The 23,446-nt window shown below is 43.5% G+C and overlaps 1 protein-coding gene across 1 annotated transcript; it reads right to left on the minus strand.

Moving 5' to 3' along the window:
* Positions 1–372: 372 nt before the first annotated feature.
* LOC307025460 (3-oxo-5-alpha-steroid 4-dehydrogenase 2-like) lies at positions 373–23,128 on the minus strand. The gene is made up of 5 exons (XM_079694869.1): positions 22,723–23,128; positions 6,912–7,075; positions 1,490–1,591; positions 920–1,070; positions 373–485 (listed from the first exon to the last, which is right to left on the minus strand). The coding sequence occupies exons 1-5, from the start codon at positions 23,046–23,048 to the stop codon at positions 419–421; spliced, it is 810 nt and encodes a 269-aa protein (XP_079550995.1). The 5' UTR covers positions 23,049–23,128; the 3' UTR covers positions 373–418.
* Between the last annotated feature and the right edge of the window lie 318 nt (positions 23,129–23,446).

Here is a 23,446-nt window from a genome sequence, read left to right on the forward strand (position 1 = left end):
GAGTTGCCTTCGAGTGTGGGGAAAAGTCATAATGAGTGTTATTGATTGGTTCTGTAAGGCGTGGCTGTGGCCGTCAATACCAGAAAATAAAGAGAACGTTTTCGACATTGAAGGCTCGTGATCTGTGGTTTTGAATAGCGGTGAACGCTACAATATGAACAGGCTCGTGCTTGGCCCACTGGTATTGTTTGTTTATTTATTTATAAAATTAACTAGCAACGCCGTGCTGTCATATAGCAACTGCTAATACTGCAGCAAAAACATCCTGGCACCGCCCATGAATATCATGTAAAATATCAATAACAAACGTCACAGGTTAAGAGACAGAAATAGATGATTCAGTCTGAAGGAATAAGAGATGTGGAGACGACACAATGCAGTAGATTTAATAAGGACTAACATTAAGGTAACGAGCTGCTCAGAGGAGGAAGGGGATGATCGCTCTCCTGCCGCGAGGGTAGTCCTCAAACCTCTTCAGGTAGTCTCTGCAAACACAGACACATTCATATAAGTCCAAATACACAAGTCAACAAATTAAAATCAACAATAAGTCATCAGTTATATCACCAGTAAGTGTACCTGTGTTACTGGTATCAAACCAGTACCTGGTATTGAAGCAGTACCTGGTATTGAACCAGTACCTGGCATTGAACCAGTACCTGGCATTGAACCAGTACCTGGTATTGAACGAGTACTTGGTATTGAACCAGTACTTGGTATTGAAGCAGTACCTGGTATTGAACCAGTACCTGGTATTGAACCAGTACCTGGCATTGAACCAGTACCTGGTATTGAACGAGTACTTGGTATTGAACCAGTACTTGGTATTGAAGCAGTACCTGGTATTGAACCAGTACCTGGTATTGAACCAGTACCTGGCATTGAACCAGTACCTGTGGTGCTGGTATTGAAGCAGTACCTGTGGTGCTGGCAGGCCCGGGGCCCGATGGAGCAGACGGTGAAGAAGGCGAAGGCGAAGGCGGGGAAGGACCCGGCGGCGATGGCGAACCCGATCCATTCCAGGATCTCCCCGAGGAAGTTAGCGCCAGAGACGAACTCAAACAGACCACCTGACAGGAAACAGAGTTAGAGACGCACCTGAACCATCAGAGTTAGAGACACACCTGAACCATCAGAGTCAGAGACACACCTGAACCATCAGAGTTAGAGACACACCTGAACCATCAGAGTTAGAGACACACCTGAACCATCAGAGTTAGAGACACACCTGAACCATCAGAGTTAGAGACACACCTGAACCATCAGAGTTAGAGACACACCTGAACCATCAGAGAGAGGAGGTTCTGAATCTGGTTCTGATTCTGGTCCTGGTTTTAGTTCTGGTTCTTATTGAGGTTCTGATCCTGGTTCTAGTTCTAGTTCTGGTTCTAATTCAGATTCTGGTTCTGGTTCTGGTTCTGGTTCTAATTCAGATTCTGGTTCTGGTTCTTATTGTGGTTTTGGTTCTAGTTCTGGTTCTGGTTCTGACCGTGGGGGATCCGGTACACGGTCTCTCCGGGTCTCCGTAGTTTCCGCAGGATGTTGTCGCTGTGGATGTTGATGATCATCCCGAACAGGAAGAGCAGGAAACCTTCAGAATCAAAGACACAGGAGTTAAACTTCATGTAATATCCAGGAGCCACATTGAAGCTGCACGTGTTTCTATTTATGACGTGGTATTCTCTCCGTGTTATTGGTGGTGTGCTCTGGGCTTAGTGGCTGTTGAACCTGGCCTACCTGCTCACTGTGGTTCTGTATGGAAGGGGAGGAGGGGCCAAACCTCCCCCTCCCCTTCCACACAGTGGCATCGTTATCACACTGAAGGTTATCGGCACCTCGATATATTGGATTCTTTTCTTGTTTATTCTGCAATAAATGGTCAAACGAAACAGAAAGAGTGGAGCGATGATTTGAGCGTGTGAAAGTGATTATCTTCCCGTATTAAGACCCTCGCGGACGCTTTTAATTGGGCTCACTATAGCATCCAGTGAGCGGCAGGACTCTGGAGAGAAGGCCTGGTTGAGGTCAGAGGTCAGAGGTCAGAGGAGACTGGCCAGACTGGTTCAGATGATAGAAAGGCAACAATAACTCCAGTGGTTAAAGAAGACCACCACCTGAAGCAGATGGGCTCGAGCAGCAGTACCCCTCCTCCTGTTACAGTTCGGACGGGTTCACCAACACTGGAGAAGATTGTAAAAATGTTGCCTGTTCTGATGAGGCTCGAATTCTGCTGGGACATCCGGACGGTCTGGATCCATCCTGCCTCGTGTCAATGCTTCAGGCTGATCGTGCTGATCGTGCTGATCGTGCTGATCGTGCTGATCGTGCTGATCGTGCTGATCGTGGTGGTTAACGTTGTTTTGTGTGTTTTTAAAGGTATTGTTATTCTCAGATTAGTTTATATCCCAGTGTTTCTGCACACTGCTCTGTGGTCTCTAACCGGAGGGTGGGGAGGGGTCACACATGTGGAGTTATATAATCATACATTCCACATCTGGAACAGGTTTAAAGGAACCGGACCCCAGAGGAAACCAAAACGAACGTCTTCAGGCAGTGTGAGTCACTGTTCGAAATGGGGGGGAGCTTGGCTCCCCTAAAAGAGGGGGGAGCTTGGCTCCCCTAAAAGAAGGGGGGAGCTTGGCTCCCCTAAAAGAGGGGGGAGCTCCCCTGAATGCTGACTTTTAGATAAATAGGGAGAGCCCAAAAAAAGATCATGCATATTTGTGTCACACAGATTAGAAATGTTGAGTTTCTGAAAATAAAAGTTCTTGAAATAAATAATACTCATTGTTCCATGGGCGTAGGAAGCATCCTGAATGTGGGGGGGGGGGGATATTTTTAACGGGGGGTGTGGGGGTCCTGTTCAATACCCCCACTGATTTCCTTAACATCCTGGGATGAGAGTCCACATCTCAATTTACTCTAAACTGTCCTTTCCCTTTCATCACTCACCTCAGCAACGGACCTCTCTCCTCTGTCCCTGTGTTCTGCCTCTGACTCACTCTCAAGCGCCTAGAGGTCAGGAGAGGTGAAGTGATCACTATGTATTGAGCAGTCTACTCTTTCACATTGAATCAAGTCATACTGAATGTAAATACAACTGACTCTAAAGTAAGTCCCAGTCTGTGACATTGGACATTTTGAAGACTCAAAGTCTCAAGCAGTAGAATATTAGCTAGTCTCTGTGATGTGCACAGAAAATAAATAGTTAACTGAATGCTGGGATGGAAATGGCCTATAAGCACTCAGTAAAACATAAACACACACAAAAGGCTTCTGGATGATAAGAAGTATAATTAAAACATAATGCACATTACCATTTTGAGAGAGAGTACCTTAAAGAAGAAGAATCTCTTATGGAACTGAGGCTCCAGTCAAACACACTGACTGAGTCTCCATGGACATCATGGTGTTTACATGAGCACAGAGAGATGGGGTTATTCATGTCAATAAATCAAAAATAGCAGTGTTTTTATAGAAATTGATCGCATCCGCGCTGCTGCGCCAGAGCGTGCATGTGACATATTTAGTAGCAGGATGTGCTCTGAAAAATAGGGCTCCCCGAAAGCAAATGGGTAATTCGAACACTGGTGTGAGCCCTTAGTGACGTGTGTGTGTGTGTGTGTGTGTGTGTGTGTGTGTGTGTGTGTGTGTGTGTGTGTGTGTGTGTGTGTGTGTGTGTGTGTGTGTGTGTGTGTGTGTGTGTGTGTGTGTGTGTGTGTGTGTGTGTGTGTGTGTGTGTGTGTGTGTGTGTGTAGGACATGGTTTTCTGTCATTTAAAATAGTTCTTATCCCAGCAGAGGTCGCGTTAACCGAATATATTCCGTCTATGACGGAATTCTTTTGACAATGACGGAAAAATCTGAAAGCAGTCCGTCATTTTGACGGATTAGAACAAACTCAGAACAGCGCCAAAGTTTCCCCGCAACAGAGCTCCGTTGTTATGCCTAACTATGCCGTACAGATCATTGAAATGTCTGGGAGTTTATGCTTTACGCTGTGGCGCGCTCCCGCGAGGTGCAGTGGGCATGCACAACACGGCATAACACCGGCGCTAATATTTCACGAGCCCCCCCCCCCCGGTTGACAGTTCACGAGCGTGCTCTTCCGCCCAGCCCCACAACAACACAAATACCTGTACTTTCTACTTCTCACATGTTGAACTCAAATACCTGTACTTTCTACTTCTCACATGTTGAACTCAAATACCTGTACTTTCTACTTCTCACATGTTGAACACAAATACCTGTACTTTCTACTTCTCACATGTTGAACTCAAATACCTGTACTTTCTACTTCTTACATGTTGAACACAAATACCTGTACTTTCTACTTCTTACATGTTAAACACAAATACCTGTACTTTCTACTTCTTACATGTTGAACTCAAATACCTGTACTTTCTACTTCTTACATGTTGAACTCAAATACCTGTACTTTCTACTTCTTACATGTTGAACTCAAATACCTGTACTTTCTACTTCTCACATGTTGAACACAAATACCTGTACTTTCTACTTCTTACATGTTGAACTCAAATACCTGTACTTTCTACTTCTTACATGTTGAACTCAAATACCTGTACTTTCTACTTCTCACATGTTGAACACAAATACCTGTACTTTCTACTTCTCACATGTTGAACTCAAATACCTGTACTTTCTACTTCTTACATGTTGAACTCAAATACCTGTACTTTCTACTTCTCACATGTTGAACTCAAATACCTGTACTTTCTACTTCTTACATGTTGAACCCAAATACCTGTACTTTCTACTTCTTACATGTTGAACCCAAATACCTGTACTTTCTACTTCTTACATGTTGAACACAAATACCTGTACTTTCTACTTCTTACATGTTGAACACAAATACCTGTACTTTCTACTTCTTACATGTTGAACACAAATACCTGTACTTTCTACTTCTTACATGTTGAACACAAATACCTGTACTTTCTACTTCTCACATGTTGAACTCAAATACCTGTACTTTCTACTTCTTACATGTTGAACACAAATACCTGTACTTTCTACTTCTCACATGTTGAACACAAATACCTGTACTTTCTACTTCTCACATGTTGAACTCAAATACTTGTACTTTCTACTTCTTACATGTTGAACTCAAATACCTGTACTTTCTACTTCTTACATGTTGAACACAAATACCTGTACTTTCTACTTCTTACATGTTGAACACAAATACCTGTACTTTCTACTTCTTACATGTTGAACACAAATACCTGTACTTTCTACTTCTCACATGTTGAACTCAAATACCTGTACTTTCTACTTCTCACATGTTGAACTCAAATACTTGTACTTTCTACTTCTTACATGTTGAACTCAAATACCTGTACTTTCTACTTCTTACATGTTGAACTCAAATACCTGTACTTTCTACTTCTTACATGTTGAACCCAAATACCTGTACTTTCTACTTCTTACATGTTGAACACAAATACCTGTACTTTCTACTTCTTACATGTTGAACTCAAATACCTGTACTTTCTACTTCTTACATGTTGAACACAAATACCTGTACTTTCTACTTCTTACATGTTGAACACAAATACCTGTACTTTCTACTTCTTACATGTTGAACTCAAATACCTGTACTTTCTACTTCTTACATGTTGAACTCAAATACCTGAACTTTCTACTTCTTACATGTTGAACTCAAATACCTGTACTTTCTACTTCTTACATGTTGAACTCAAATACCTGTACTTTCTACTTCTTACATGTTGAACTCAAATACCTGTACTTTCTACTTCTTACATGTTGAACACAAATACCTGTACTTTCTACTTCTTACATGTTGAACACAAATACCTGTACTTTCTACTTCTTACATGTTGAACTCAAATACCTGTACTTTCTACTTCTTACATGTTGAACACAAATACCTGTACTTTCTACTTCTTACATGTTGAACTCAAATACCTGTACTTTCTACTTCTTACATGTTGAACTCAAATACCTGTACTTTCTACTTCTTACATGTTGAACACAAATACCTGTACTTTCTACTTCTTACATGTTGAACACTAATACCTGTACTTTCTACTTCTTACATGTTGAACTCAAATACCTGTACTTTCTACTTCTTACATGTTGAACCCAAATACCTGTACTTTCTACTTCTTACATGTTGAACACTAATACCTGTACTTTCTACTTCTCACATGTTGAACTCAAATACCTGTACTTTCTACTTCTTACATGTTGAACACAAATACCTGTACTTTCTACTTCTTACATGTTGAACCCAAATACCTGTACTTTCTACTTCTTACATGTTGAACACAAATACCTGTACTTTCTACTTCTTACATGTTGAACTCAAATACCTGTACTTTCTACTTCTCTCATTTTCCAAACAGGCTGGTTCCTTTAGTCTGAATGTGTGTTTGGTGGCGTGATCATTATTATTTAGAGTCATTGCGTGCCTATTGATTTGAACACGATCCGTGTATCCATCATTTCCTGGTCTTCTCTAAAGAAGAGGGACCAATGGAAACGTTGTCATGTTGCCGTTATTCACCATGGAAACATTCATTAGCTAACAATGACATTATTGTTCTATTAATATAAAGGGAGGTCAGGTACTCTTTAAAACAGCTGCTATGGGTACTTTTTACTGAAGTACATTTCAAAGCCCATACTTGCCAACCTTGAGAAAACCACCGCGGGTGGGTGCTAGTGGAAACCGGGAGAGGGCAATGAAATCGGGAGTCTCCCGCGAAAATGGGGAGGGTTGGCAAGTATGCATACTTCTTTACTTTTACTTGAGTAAAGAAGTTTAGTGAGTACTTCTACTTTTACTAGAGTACTTTTAAACACGAGTATCTGTACTTCTACTTGAGTAAAAGATTGTGTGTACTGTTTCTCTGGTGTGTGTCCCACCTGCAGCCATGCGGGTCTGCGTCAGCGCGTCCTGCGGGTAGACGGTGCAGTGCAGCAGGCTGTGGGCCTGCAGGAAGCCGTTCAGAGCGCAGAACACCGCTGCGTAGAGGACGATGTCCAGAGGGACCGGCTGACCTCGAGTCCGGAGGGCGTAGATACAACTCCTGCAGAGAAACACATGGTCAGAATAAGAATACAGCACGCTCACTTGACTTCACGTCACCACCGCTAAGCTAAAGGAGGCTAATGTTGGGCTATAAAGGAACTACAGCACGGTCACATGACTTCACGTCACCACCGCTAAGCTAAAGGAGGCTAATGTTGGGCTATAAAGGAACTACAGCACGGTCACATGACTTCACGTCACCACCGCTAAGCTAAAGGCGGCTAATGTTGGGCTATAAAGGAACTACAGCACGGTCACATGACTTCACGTCACCACCGCTAAGCTAAAGGAGGCTAATGTTGGGCTATAAAGGAACTACAGCACGGTCACATGACTTCACGTCACCACCGCTAAGCTAAAGGTGGCTAATGTTGGGCTATAAAGGAACTACAGCACGGTCACATGACTTCACGTCACCACCGCTAAGCTAAAGGTGGCTAATGTTGGGCTATAAAGGAACTACAGCACGGTCACATGACTTCACGTCACCACCTCTAAGCTAAAGGTGGCTAATGTTGGGCGTGATGGCGTTTAGTCGTCTCATTTAGACACTTGTTAGCAATGTTTTTTAAATTCACCAGTGGAGTATTTACTGACGTATTTTAAGTCATAGAACAAACCGTTAAAATCTCTTCAGCTTGTGTTAACCACAGATCTCATTCCATGGGTGTAGGAAGCATCCTCAATGTGGGCGGGACAATTTGACATGGGGTGTGGGCAGGTGGTGGGCCTCACCTCCTCTAGGGGGGTCCGGGGGCAGGCTCCCCCGTGAAGATTTGTTTTTAAATGTTGAAGTTAAAAGCATAAATCTGCTGCACTTTGAGAGCAACATGAGGGACTAAATCTATGGATACTAGGGATGTAAAAATATACCGAATATCGCGGTATCGCGGTAAATAAACGTCCCTATACCGTTGTGAGACTGACAAAATGTACCGCGATAAAAAAAAAAAAAATAATAATTTTTTTTTTTTAAATCTTTTTTTTTAAACACTTTTTTTTTTTTTAAACCTTTATTGAACTAGATGGTCCCATTGAGATCATCAATCTCTTTTTCAAGAGAGACCTGTCCAACATGGCAGCAAGTAGGTTACAACATGAACATAAAACAACAGATAACACAAAAGGACATCGTATTTACAGGCAGGGCCGGCCCTAGACTTTTGGGGGCCCTAAGCAAGCTTTGACTTGGGGGCCCCCCTCACTCTAGCGCGTTCTCACTACACACAACACGGAACCAACTTTTGTCTTCTGATGTTAGAATGAGCACACATATTGTATAAATAAGCATGTAAACACCGTGGACCTAACATCCTCTAGGGGGGGTTCTCATCTCCGCTAGGGGGGCATGCTCCCCCGAGAAAATTAAGAGTTCTATGGATACATCTCTCAACTTCCATATGAAACAAAACTGTAAACAGATTTTATTTTTCTTATATTTTACAAATCACTCCCCTTTTAAACTGTATTCTCTTTTTGTCATATAGTATTTCACAACTGTTTTTCATGTATTCTCTCTGGCTGTCCATCTCATAATGTTCACATAGAAACCAGCTGTCAATAGGAATATCATTCAGAAGAATTATAATTTCATGTAAGAATCTGTCTCAAAAAGAGGTTGCACATTTAAATGCAGGTGTTGTTATGGCAACGTCAGTGGCCACACAGCCACATTTACTGCTGCAAATACGTTCAAACATGCTGTCGACACGTAAAGCAGTGGCATGCCACCATTTCAGCTGACCTTTACTCAGAAATACTGTCACATAACATCATTTCATTGCTAGGTTGATGCTTAGCTAAGCTAACTGTGAAACACTTTAACTGACAGGACTCAGGATCAACTGTGTACTGTAAGGTAGCTTCTAGCTTCATGCCGAACAGTAAGTCAACATTTTCCAGAGAGCTTTCTTTTAAATCACCAGGTAACTCTAAAAAACATTACATTTAGAATGTATGACTAAAGAGGTTTCTCAATACTCAAATTTCCCCTCCTCGACTCCTATCCTCGACTCCTCTCCTCGAGACTTGGTGCCGCCCACAGGAGATACGAGCGGAGGACTGAGGAGGGGAACCGAGGAGAGAGGAGGGGAAGCAGCAGGCGGTTAGAGAAATGAGAACTCCACTCCTCTCCTCTGAGCGGTCATTTTAAAGAGACGTCCATTAATGATGACAGGAGGCACAGCAGCCCTCTGTCTGATGGACAGATGTGTTCATGACCACTTATAGATTTACTTTGATCCATTCACAGTGTGACACACACACACACACACACACACACACACACACACACACACACACACACACACACACACACACACACACACACACACACACACACACACACACACACACACACACACACACACACACACACACACACACACACACACACACTTATATAAATATATACAATTTCAGAATCAAACAAGTATGAGAGCACTCTCATAATAACGTAACACAATCAGAGACTGGATATATCCCCCCCCCCCTCTCTCTGGTCGCTGAAATGGGGAATTGAAATTACGGGCCAAAAGTTGTACAAGTATTAAAAGTAAGCAGAGGACACCAAACCAAATGAGACCCGTCTGTCCGCCGCATCTACACACTGTACCACACACACCTACACACTGTACCACACACACCTACACACTGTACCACACACACCTACACACTGTACCACACACACACTGTACCACACACACCTACACACTGTACCACACACACCTACACACTGTACCACACACACCTACACACTGTACCACACACACCTACACACTGTACCACACACACCTACGCACTGTACCACACACACACTGTACCACACACACCTACACACTGTACCACACACACCTACACACTGTACCACACACACACTGTACCACACACACCTACACACTGTACCACACACACCTACACACTGTACCACACACACACTGTACCACACACACCTACACACTGTACCACACACACACTGTACCACACACACCTACACACTGTACCACACACACACTGTACCACACACACACTGTACCACACACACCTACACACTGTACCACACACACACCTACACACTGTACCACACACACACCTACACACTGTACCACACACACACCTACAGCTCCTAAAGCATAATCAGGCTACAGCCGTTGTGTATTTTATTTTGTGAAGCACTAAATGGTTTTAGAAAAATATCGACTCTTTGTTTGTAGATATCTACTAAACTAAAGCAAATACAGAGAGTAATAATAATAATAATACATGGGACTTTTATAGCGCTTTTCATGGAACTCAAAGACGCTTTGACAGAGAATTAAGAAAAGACAACAAAAAAAAGAAAAGAAAAAGAAATACAAAAAGAGATAAACAAAACAGAAAATAGGGGGGGGGGGGTCAGTGGTTGAATGCAGTGTTGAACAGGTGGGTTTTGAGTGATGTTTTGAATGCTGTGAGGGAGGAAGAATCTCTGATGGATTGGGGTAGTGAGTTCCAGAGGGTGGGTGCAGCAACGGAGAAGGCTCTGTAGCCCCAAGACTTGAGGTTGGTCCGGGTGGGGAGGGACAGGAGGTTGGCAGTGGCAGAGCGGAGGGAGCGAGTGGGAGTTTGTCTGTGGAGGAGGTCAGTCAGGTAGGATGGGGCCAGGTTATGGAGGGCTTTGTACGTCATCAGGAGGATCTTGTACTGGATTCTCTGGGGGGTGGGGAGCCAGTGGAGCTTGATGAGGACGGGGTTGATGTGTTCACGGATTCGGGTGTGGGTGAGTAGACGGGCGGCGGAGTTCTGGATATATTGAAGTTTGTTGAGGGTTTTTGCAGGTGAACCATAGAGGAGGCTGTTCAATAGTCCAGACGGGAGGTGATGAAGGCGTGGATGAGGGTTTCGGCAGCAGTGGGAGAGAGGGATGGACGTAGACGGGCGATGTTTTTGAGGTGGAAGAAGGCTGTCTTTGTGCTCTGTTGGATGTATCTGTTGTAGGAGAGGGTTTGGTCAAATATGATGCCTAGGTTCCGGATGTGAGGGGAGGTTTGAACTGGGAAGCCGTCTATGTTGAGGGTGAAGTTATGGATAGGTGTGGTGAGCTTTTTTTGTCCAATGATTATTATTTCAGATTTATCGCAGTTGAGTTTCAGGAAGTTAAGTTGGAGCGAGGATTTGATTTCAGTGATGCAGTTTGTCAGGATGGAGTGGGTAGCGGTGGAGATGGACTTGGTGGAGATGAGAAGCTGGATGTCGTCGGCAAAGCAGTGGAATTGAAGTCCATGACGGCGGATTATGTGACCAAGGGGAAGCAGGTAGAGGATGAAGAGGAGGGGGCCGAGAACTGAGCCTTGAGGGACACCTTGGGGGAGAGGAGTGGTGGGGGATTTGCAGTTATTGATGTAGATGAACTGGTTTCTGTCAGAGAGGTATGAAGTGAACCAAGAGAGGGCAGTGCCGGTGATGTTGAAGGTGGTTTCAAGACGGGTGAGGAGGATGGAGTGATTGATGGTGTCGAAAGCAGCGCTGAGGTCAAGGAGGATGAGGATGTTGAGGTTACCAGAATCGGAGGAGAGGAGGAGGTCATTTGTAATTTTGAGGAGTGCGGTTTCGGTACTGTGGTTTGAGCAGAATCCGGATTGGAAAGTTTCATAGAGGTTATTGGCAGAGAGATGATGCTTGAGTTGTGACGCTACAGCGCGTTCCAGAACTTTTGACAGAAAGGGTAGGTTCGAGACGGGTCTGAAGTTATTAGGGTTGTCAGGGTTTAGTCCGGGTTTTTTCAGAATAGGGGTGATAGCAGCTATTTTGAGGGACGGTGGGACGGTGCCAGAAGACAGGGAGGAGTTGATTGCTGTAGTGATGAGGGAAGAGAGAGTAGGAAGGCAGGCCTTAACAAAGCTGGAGGGGATGGGGTCCAGGGTGCAGGTGGCAGTTTTCATTCCTGTGAGGAGATCAGAGAGGTCAATAGGGGAGACAGGGGAGAACTGGGACAGGGGTTGGCAGGATAAGGGGGGGCAGGTGGCTTGAGGGGGAGCTGGTGTGGTGGTGGTTAAGCTAATGTAAATGTTGTCTACTTTGCTTTGACTGAGTGGTGGTGTCCAGGGGGCTGAGGAGTTTGTTTCTTGTGGAGAAGAGTGTTTTGGGGTTTCCAGAGCCAGAGTGGATTAACTGAGAGTAGTAGGTGGTGCGGGCGTGGGAGAGGGCATCTTTATATTGCTGTAGGTGGTCTTTGTAGGTTTGAGAATGAATTGTGAGACCTGTTTTATTGCGGAGTCTTTCAAGTTGCTGGGCACGGGTTTTCATCAGACGGAGTTCAGGGGCGAACCAGGGAGCAGAGCGGGTGAAGGAAACTGTTTTGGTTTTTATGGGTGCAAGTTGGTCAAGGCAGGAGGACAGAATGTTGTTGTAGTAGTCAGTGAGATCAGAGGGGCTATGGAGGTCCACAAAGGGAGTGGTGGATATTTTTTCAGAGAGGGAGGATGAGAGCGAGGTAGCTGAGACACAGCTTAATTTACGGAAGTTGATTTTGCGTTTTTGCTTTGGTGGTGGGGTGGGAATGTTGATGGTCATGGTGATGGCTAAGTGGTCGGAGAGGAAGAGGTCTGAGCCAGACAGATGGTGAAGGTTTAGTCCAGTCGAGCAAACAAGGTCCAGAATGTGGCCACGGTTATGGGTGGGAAAGTTGACATGTTGAATGAGGTTGAAGCAGTTAAGCATGTCCGTGAAGTCTGTAGTTATTGTAGAGTCAGTGGAGTCCATGTGGATGTTGAAATCACCAAGTAGGAGGACTGAGGTGGAGAGAGAACAGAGCTGGGTCAGACATTCAGAGAAATCAGAGAGGAATGATGGGTTTGGTTTGGGAGTGCGGTAGACAACTGCCAGGACTGACTGTGTGTGACCAGAGAGTTTAAAAGCCAGGTGTTCAAATGAAGGAGCAGATGAGATGGGGATGAGGCTGGTTTTAATGTCCTGTCGGTGTATTACGGCAATTCCACCACCTCGGCCCTCCGAGCGTGGCTTCTTTATGTATGAGTATCCATTGGGTGTAGTGAGGTTGAGTGAGAGATAATCCAGAGGTTGTTGCCAGGTTTCTGTCAGACAGAGAAAGTCCAGTTTATTGTCCAGAATGAATTCGTTGAGAATGTGACTTTTATTGTTGAGGGACCGGGTATTAAACAGAGTGAGCTTCATATTGCTTTGTGTGGTGAGGATTGACTCAGGTGTCATTGCCATGGCTTGCAGACAGGGGGCGCGCTCGTCTGTATTGTTGTGATGACGTAGTCGAAAGGTGGGTGTGCGCTCAGCTGACCAGAGTACGGGGATGGAGTGACCTGTGTGAAAGTAAACAAACGTGCGACCGGAGCCTCTATGGATGTATCTGGTTCGTTTTAGAAGTTTGTGGTTTCTGATGACAGAGATGCATAACGGTGTGGAATGGTTGTTGAGTTGTAGAAGTCTCGCAGCGGAGTACCTCAATGCCATGCCAGGCAGGAGAGACGGAGCGTTGAGTGGACAGGTGAGCCGGGCAGCCGCTAGCATTAGCAGCTAGCGGGTATCCTGCAGCTTGATGAGTGCAGAGGTGCAGGCAGCTAGCTCCAGGTAGTCCACGGAAGAGGGGTCCAGGCCAGCCAAAGGCAGGACACGTTTTGAGAAGTCCGGGAGTGGGGTGGAGGCAGCGTTGAAGGAGCTAGGCAGGTGAAGCCGGGAGGATCAGAAGGAGAGCAGGTGGAGCGGCGAAACGGAGCCGGTGTTTTCAGGTAGGAAAACACGGACACATCTCAGTGATCCAGGCAGTGTAAGACTGACATAGATCTTAACCGGACTGCTCGGCCAAAAAGCTGCTAAGAAATGTTGAGGAAAGAGTAAAAAAATCCAGACAGAGAAGCGGCGAGCAAACGACGCCAGCGTCCTCTCACATCCGCTCATGAGTAGGCCTGTTACACTGAGTGATATATATTATACACACTGCTCTGCTTTCTGCACGGACCTCTCAGCTGTTCTCTCTGGAAACATTGCGTTGCGATGAAAGCAGTTTCTAAAATAATATCCAAGGGATGCATGCAGAGCTGTGATTGGCTGAGATCAGTCCGGCCGTGCGTCACGACTCCACCGTTCCAGGAAATGCATCCGTGGAGGAGCCATCAGTGTATCCTCGGTTCGAGCTCCTCCAGAGAGCCTCCTCTCTCCTCTCCTCTCTCCTCTCTCCTCTCTCCTCTCTCCTCTCTCCTCGGTTAGAGCTCCTCCAGAGAGCCTCCTCTCCTCTCCTCTCCTCTCTCCTCCTCTCTCCTCTCCTCTCCCCTCCCTCCTCTCTCCTCTCTCCTCTCTCCTCTCTCCTCGGTTAGAGCTCCTCCAGAGAGCCTCCTCTCTCCTCTCCTCTTCTCTCCTCTCTCCTCCTCTCTCCTCTCCTCTCTCCTCTCTCCTCTCTCCTCTCTCCTCTCTCCTCGGTTAGAGCTCCTCCAGAGAGCCTCCTCGATGCTCGATCCTTGGCCCTCAAAGTGCATTTAGAGAAATGAGATGTCCTTCAACATGGCGCGCTGAAATTCATTTCCGGGTCACTACCGGAGGACTGAGGAGTCGAGGAGTCGAGGAGGGGAAATTTGAGTATTGAGAAACCTCTTAAGTGTTTATTTAATATATCTAGCTAGCTATAGCTACTTGCTAACGGTTTAGCTTACCCCCGCGATTCAAAGTAACTTCAACGTAGCTGTAATTTATGCTTTGCTTACATGGTCGCATAACTTGGAAGTTTACTGACATTTACATTTACATACCTTTCTCATGTGTGAGCCACCTCTTGAGAATTGTCGTCTTTTTTAAGAAAAGATGTTCTTATGTCCATCTTCAAAAACTCTGAGTCCGACTGACAGTTTAAACATTGTCACAGCTCACAGGATAGGTACCTGTCAGCCAATAAGACAGATGTTTATTTCCATTCAACTCTCTGGTTGGTCTGGTCCAGGGGTCTGCAACCTTTTTGACCAAAAGAGCCATTTTGCTCCTTTTTCCAAAACATTTTTTTGTCTGGAGCCGCAAAACATATTTCATAGCTTGATAGCTAATAAAGTTGTATTTATTGTTATATCAGACAAAAACTACAGTTTTTTTTGTATTTATTAGGCTTTTTATTACATTATATAAAACTGTTAACCTCTAATAAGAAACAAAGAACTCCTATAAGGAGAATTACAAATAATACACAGGCCTACTTTAAAATAAATTAAAAACAGCACTCGGGGAGTCCTCTGCACATTTGAAGGAAACAAATATATAATTAAAATGGGCCCACTTTGAAATAAATCAAACATAGAGCTGCACCCTAAAAAGAGTTAGAGGTAGGTAAGAATGGAGAAACCAAATCGAGTGCGCTAGAATTTGAAAATAAACAACCGGAAAAAATCTGCCTCTTCCTTCAGACTTCCTCAAAGAGCCCCTCCTCCAACACACACGAACGCGCACATGACCAATGAGGGCACGAGATAAGTTTGTGCACAGATGGAAGGCTGACAGGCAGGTAGGCCATCCAGTTACTTTAGCCGGCTCAGATGATTGGTCGTGCTTTTTACAGCGCCACGGCTTCCACAGATTAATTTGTGTATGTATTTATTGTCAAAGCATTTAATATATTCATTGCTATCGGGACGTTAAGAGCATTCCATGGAATATAACAAAAAGTGTTTCTGAAATAAATGACATACCCCATTGAATTATGACTGAAGATCGTCAGCTGTCTTCCTCTCCGTGTTGTTCCAAGATACGTAAAGGCTGCAGCACCTTTGACAACTTCTCTCTACATATCAAACATACCGGTAAACCAGCATCGTTTGCTGTGAAAGCATATAACTCTGTCCACACAGAATTAAATCCTGTGTTCCTCCGGTACTGTTCTTTGATCTATCCATAGTTCGCTCATCGAGCCGGGGGTCAGGTTATTCGCCCGCAGGAAAAGGCGCTCGCGCGGGACCGTAGCAGGATGTGACGCATATTTCAGTTGATCTAATTAAAACCGTTTTGTTTTTTATTTATGTGTCACAGTATCACCTCAAAATACAAGATACGAAACATTTCCAACCGTGCAACAAAATATAAATAGTCCGACAAATACTTTTATTTTATTTCCTTCTTATTTTTTGTCTAAGCTCAAGGGAGCCAGAGCAGAGGGCTTAAAGGGCCGCATGCGGCTCGAGGGCCGCGGGTTGCCGACCCCTGGTCTAGTCAGTGTCTTGCCTCTGTTGCATTCACTGAACAAGGGAAATTACAATCCTGCCGTCCTCTCTAGTGTCATGATGAGATTCAGGTAAAGCATGGTGGATGTATTATATGATTGACTCAATAATATAATACATTACTTTGAGAGTAGGCAAATAGGCACATTAACACAATGAATTAAACATACTTTTCATGGCGACGGTGTACTGAGATTATTATTATTATTATTTTTTATCATTGTTTTTCTTTTTTTTTTGCTCGGGGGCCCTTAGTGGCTGCGGGGCCCTAAGCGGCCGCTTATGTCGCTCAATGGGTCGGGCCGGCTCTGTTTACAGGGCTACATTTACACACCTAGAGACATTGACAAGTACCAACAGTATATTTATATCCTGCCCTGTCAATAAGCCTCACCTTCTTGGCAAACACTGTGTTGTTTTTGAAGTGGTGGAGAGACAATGCACAGTTTGACCCACTGCTGTCACCCATGGCCAAAGCATATCTCTCCGTCCCACTGAGGTGGCGCTAGACTTTTTCGTTTTCGTTCATTTTGACAGACAGGATCGTAAAATATCCGTCATAGTCCCTTATTACCCGTCGGGTCTGAACAGTTCACGAGCGTGCTCAACGAGGGGGGGGCGGTGTTATGCCGTGTGCGCATGCACCTCGCGGGAGCGCGCACAGCGTAAAGCAAAACCTCCCAGACATGTATTGATCTGTACGGCAAAGTACGGTTTGGAAACTATATCACTTCCTTTTGGACGGCATGCATAACACGGCATAACACCAGAGCCTCGCTGCGGGGAAACGTTGGCGCTGTTCCGAGTTTGTTCTAATCTGTCAAAATGACAGACTGCTTTCAGATTTTTCCGTCATTGTTAAATAAAATATTCGGTTAACGCGACCACTGGGGTCCCAGCAACATCAGTACCAAGCGAGAGAGTGTTTTCCAGAGCAGGGGATATTTTAAATGCCCAAACATCCCAGCTTATAAATACCTGGAAATGTGGACATTCTCATATTCCTAAAAACCTGTCTGATGATGCTGAGTGAGTGACTAGTGAGTTTGAGTTGAGTTACTTGAAAAACTAAAGTGAAACTTGATTTATTTTATTGCAGGGTCTGATTATTAAATGTCCTTGTTTATTTCTGAGATGCAGTGGCATAAAGAAAATGCTTACTTTGTTTGGTAGTACCAGTAGGTACAAAAACACTGGTTTTCTTGTTCCAGTCTGTTACTGTCACTTTGTTTTTGACACTTTAAAATACTGCTATCCTACTAAGATGCTGTACAAATCAGATTTATTATTTAATAAAGAAACATTTTCCGAGTAAAAATAATTTGTATTGAAAAAAAAGAAAATTGAATTTTTTATTTCCCCCTTTATTATTCAATATCGCGATAAATACCGTACCGTGGACTTGTTATCGCGATATTATCGTACCGTGAGTTTTTGGTATCGTTACATCCCTAATGCTTACATCTCAACATCCACGTGAAACAGAACTGTAAATCCACTTCAAGACTCTGGTACTTGCGTACCAACCATGCTGTGAATGGATCTGGCCCTTCCTACATCCAGGACATGGTTAAACCGTACACCCCAGCACGTGCACTCCGCTCTGCATCAGCCAAACAGCTCGCTGCACCCGCACTGCGAGGGGGACCCAAGTTCCCATCAGCAGAAACACGTGGGTTTGCTATCCTGGATCCAAAATGGTGGAATGAGCTCCCCATTGAAATCAGGACAGCAGAAAGCTTACACATCTTCTTCAGACTGAAAACTCATCTCTTTGGACTCCACTTCCAGAGATAGAATTACTAACAAAGCACTTATATACTAATAAAGGACTGGCTCATCTAAAGCCAGTTGAGTAGCACTTGAAATGTTTGGCTCTATGAAACCTGATGAACTTATATGATTCTGTTTTCTTCAAGGTTGTATCTTGTTGGTCGAACGCACTTATTGTCTCTCTGGATAAAAGCCTCAGCTAAATGAAATGTAAACAGATTTAATTTTTGTTTATGCATATTTTACAAATCACTCCCCTTTTAAACTGTATTTCTGTGTTACTGTCCTATAGTATGAGTTGGAATTATTTCATACCTGATACTCTTGTTTTTTATAACTATAATGATCATAAAGGTGTGCCTTGGAAATACGTATTTACATACATGATTAACAAACCGTTTGAGAGCCACTACTTAGACTAAAGTGAACTATCTAAACCCTCAGAGAGTCCTTCACCTCACTGAGCTGTAGCTATCAGCCTCTCAGTCTGACAGGAGAGGACTCTCCTCCACCTCTCAGAGAGTCCTTCACCTCACTGAGCTGTAGTTATCAGCCTCTCAGTCTGACTGGAGAGGACTCTCCTCCACCTCTCAGAGAGTCCTTCACCTCACTGAGCTGTAGTTATCAGCCTCTCAGTCTGACTGGAGAGGACTCTCCTCCACCTCTCAGAGAGTCCTTCACCTCACTGAGCTGTAGCTATCAGCCTCTCAGTCTGACAGGAGAGGACTCTCCTCCACCTCTCAGAGAGTCCTTCATCTCACTGAGCTGTAGCTATCAGCCTCTCAGTCTGACAGGAGAGGACTCTCCCTCCACCTCTCAGAGAGTCCTCCACCTCACTGAGCTGTAGCTATCAGCCTCTCAGTCCGACAGGAAAGGACTCTCCTCCGCCTCTTTAATAACAGCTCCTTATATCCGGGTGCTAGTGGAAATGATTTTACAACTAAAGAAACAGCTACCCAAAAAACGCAGCATGTGCACGCTCATGTGCACGCTCATGTGCACGGCTCTGAGAATCTGCCTTGGTTCAAAGCAGCAGTGAAAACATGGCACGGAGTTTCATTGATTTGGGCATTCTCTCAATAAGCAAGTGGAATGGATTTGATAATGACGCACTGACACAGCGCTCTACAAAGAGGGGCGAGTGGATAGACCGATGCACGGACTTTCCGCATCGTAAAAGTGGGGGGGGCTAAACTAATCATTTTAAAAGGTGGGGGGGACTTGTCCTTATATAATGGCTGCGACGCCCATGCCTCATTCAGGATAACAACCCAAAACACTTTCAGAGAACCATTGAGCTCCAGTCTCTCTGATCCTCTTGCAGTATTGAATGCGAGTCATCAACCAATAATTGGGCCCCGTCCACACGGAGACGATATCAGTTGAATCCGGTAACGTTTTCTATCGTATAGACCAGGGATGGTTAAATTGCGGTCCGGGGGCCGAACGCGGCCCCCAACTCCTTTTTTTGCGGCCCTCAGATTAATATTTTTTTTAATATTTTTTCGATACCATTGGCTCTGACGGTTAGAAAGAGATGTCAATCATCCAAATCGACCAAGCTTTCACTATACGAAATGTTTTTTTTTGGACTGACACTATAATTTACAGTTTTTTTTACCATGTTCAATCTGAATTTACTTTTTTTTAAAAACATCTATATTGAATCATCCAAATCGACCAAGGAGGGCCAGAGATATGCCAAATCCACCCAAATCCCCCCAGAAGTGTTTTTTTTCTTTCTAAATCTCTCTAAAAAGGTCAAATGTCACTTGTTTTGCATCAATCTTGATACAGGGTACTTATTATATGTTGTACTTTGGATTTCTAAAGCTTTTAGTATACTAACCCATCATCCAAGGTTAGCTTTCACTATACGTAATGTTTTTTTTTGGACGGACACTATAATTTACAGTTTTTTTTACCATGTTCAATCTGAATTTACTTTAAAATAAAAAACATCTATATTGATTCTGACTTTTCTACATCCAACTCACAGGTTTGTCATTGCTTTGAGAAAAAAGATGATTAATTTTCCCCTTTTAGAAGGGAAGTTATAGTCATTTATTCTGGGAATGTCATTCTCGAGCCTGAGGCCTGAAAAACAGGCTCAGGTCTAAACAGGTTAAAGAGCCTGCTCGATACAAACATGTCGCTCCGTGTGGACGGGCCTTAGGGTTAGGGAGGGTCTCATCTGTCTTTCTGGAGGACAGGAGGAGGGTCTGCACCATAGCCGTGGGAACACGTTTCAAATGGGGGGTGCTGTGGGGATGACACCAGGGCCGGTTTTCACCAATTTGCTGCCCTAGGCAAGATTTTAGCTGGCATTGAAAAACCTCCACAAAAGACCAATACACTACAAACAGAGAAACGTATTGATATGGTGGACAGCTTATATAAAAAGGCTTCAAATGTTTTTAGTATTGCCTGAACATGTTTTAATTTGGGGGTGGAGTTCACATCCTCAAGGGGGGTCCGGGGGTGCCCCCCCGGGAAGATTTTTTTTAACATTTTAAAGTAAAATGCTTCAATCTGGTGCACTTTGAGCGCCCAAACTAGAGACTGATCTAGGGGGTACAACTCTAAAACACCCATATGAAAAAGATCGGTTTGCATTTTAATAATCAAATAAGTATGTGAACATATCCAATAACCCATAGCCAATAACAAATACATGTAGGCTAACTTGTTTTATTTTTGTGGTTCATTTATATCTTATTTTATCAGCTAACATTAATTTATTTATGCATATTGTTAAATCTCTCCAGTTTTAAACAGTATTTTTGGTTTACTGTCCTACAGTACATTGAAATGATTTCAAACCTGTTTTTATTTATCCTAATAATTATAAAGGTGTGCCTTGGAAATATTTGTTTACATAAATTGTGATCAAAACGTTTGAGACCCACTGAGATAACTTAGACTAAAGTGAACTATCTAAACCCTCAGAGTCCTTTACCTCACTGAGCCTCTCAGTCTGACAGGAGAGGACTCTCCCTCCACATTATTGTAGAAACAGCTTCTTATATCTGTTAGCGCAGCAGAAGCTAACAACATTCCCCGCCGGTACCGGTGCACCCCCTCTCTCTATCTCTCTCTCTCTCAAGCTGGCTGTGAGCTGCGGGCGCCTGATAAGCCAACATCCCCCACTTTCATCACTTACAGCGGCCATCGTACAGGGCAAATGGAAAATGTAACCGGGGTGAAAACGGTGTTATCTTTACTTAATTATGAATGTTGTTACATCAAGGCTGAACTTTTTTTTTTTTTTAATTATATTTGTATTTAATCTTGTGGAAGTGCAGATCCCCTGTACTCCACCAGGGGGTGCTGCAGCACCCTCAGCACCCCTACTTCCCACGGCCCTGGTCTGCACAATCAGTACTTATACTCTGAGTACTTTGACTACATGTTACTGTACAATCAATACTCTGAGTACTTTGACTACATGTTACTGTATATAAATACATATACTCTGAGTACTTTGACTACATGTTACTGTATATAAATACATATACTCTGAGTACTTTGACTAAATGTTACTGTATAATCACTATTTATACTCTGAGTACTTTGACTACATGTTACTGTATATAAATACCTATACTCTGAGTACTTCGACTACATGTTACTGCATATAAATACTTTTACTTTGAGTACTTTAACTACATGTTACTGCATATAAATACCTATACTCTGAGTACTTTGACTACATGTTACTGCATATAAATACCTTTACTTTGAGTACTTTGACTACATGTTACTGTATATAAATACCTATACTCTGAGTACTTTGACTACATGTTACTGCATATAAATACCTATACTCTGAGTACTTTGACTACATGTTACTGCATATAAATACCTTTACTTTGAGTACTTCGACTACATGTTACTGCATATAAATACCTTTACTTTGAGTACTTTGACTACATGTTACTGTATATAAATACCTATACTCTGAGTACTTTGACTACATGTTACTGTATATAAATACCTATACTCTGAGTACTTTGACTACATGTTACTGTACAATCAATACTCTGAGTACTTTGACTACATGTTACTGTATATAAATACCTATACTCTGAGTACTTTGACTACATGTTACTGTATATAAATACCTATACTCTGAGTACTTCGACTACATGTTACTGCATATAAATACTTTTACTTTGAGTACTTTAACTACATGTTACTGCATATAAATACCTATACTCTGAGTACTTTGACTACATGTTACTGCATATAAATACCTTTACTTTGAGTACTTTGACTACATGTTACTGTATATAAATACCTATACTCTGAGTACTTTGACTACATGTTACTGTATATAAATACCTATATTCTGAGTACTTCGACTACATGTTACTGCATATAAATACTTTTACTTTGAGTACTTTAACTACATGTTACTGCATATAAATACCTTTACTTTGAGTACTTTAACTACGACGGAAGAGGATTAGGGCCACATGAAAAAAAAAGTCTGAATTTCCTTTCCATGTGGCGCTAATCCTCTTCAGTAAACTACATTTTACAGCATACAATAATGCTAGATGTAAATACTTTAAATACTTTGACACCATTGTATTGCACAATAAGAACTTTTACTAAACATACTTTATCCACATTTTACTGTGAATGAATGAACCCTGTAGGCTACCTGTGGAAGTAGTGCAGCATGAAGGTACAGATCAGCAGGGTGCCTCCGGTTCTCCCCCCAGCTCTCCCCCCCTGCTCCCCGGCTCTCCACCCCTGCTCCCCGGGCAGCAGCAGCATCATCAGCGGCAGCAGCAGAGCCGGAGCCTCCTGCAGGAACCAGGCCAGTCTGGCGGGGCAGCAGCGGCTCCGCGGGGCTCGGTACCGGCCGTAGGGTGTGTGGGTACGGGTCTGACGGAGCAGGTAGACCGGGCCTCCGAGGACCAGAGCCCAGCTGAGAGAGGACACGGCCGACTCACAGCACTCCATCTCAGGCTGCAGGAACTCCATCTACCGCCGAGGGACTGGGGAGGAGGGAATACATTAGCCTATGAGAGGGCGGAGCTAAATCTGTTAGACTCTCCCGTAGGCTAGTTCAAGTATTCAATGAACTAGGATAATTAATTATATCTAATTGACTGGAGCCTCAGTTCGATAAGAGATTATTCTTCTTTAAATACTCTCGCTCAAAACGGTAATGTGCATTATGTTTTAATTATACTTCTTATCATTCAGAAGCTTTTTGTGTGTGTTTATGTTTTACTGAGTGCTTATAGGCCATTTCCATCCCAGCATTCAGTTAACTATTATTAGGACGTTAAGGAAATCAGTGGGGGTATTGAACAGGAAGCATTTCAGTCAAGGGGCATCATGTGACCAATATAGACAGAAGAGCAACATGTATTTGA

Source organism: Notothenia rossii (genome assembly GCF_949606895.1).
Source record: "Notothenia rossii genome assembly, contig: SUPER_1_unloc_1, whole genome shotgun sequence".
Classification (NCBI taxonomy): domain Eukaryota; kingdom Metazoa; phylum Chordata; class Actinopteri; order Perciformes; family Nototheniidae; genus Notothenia; species Notothenia rossii.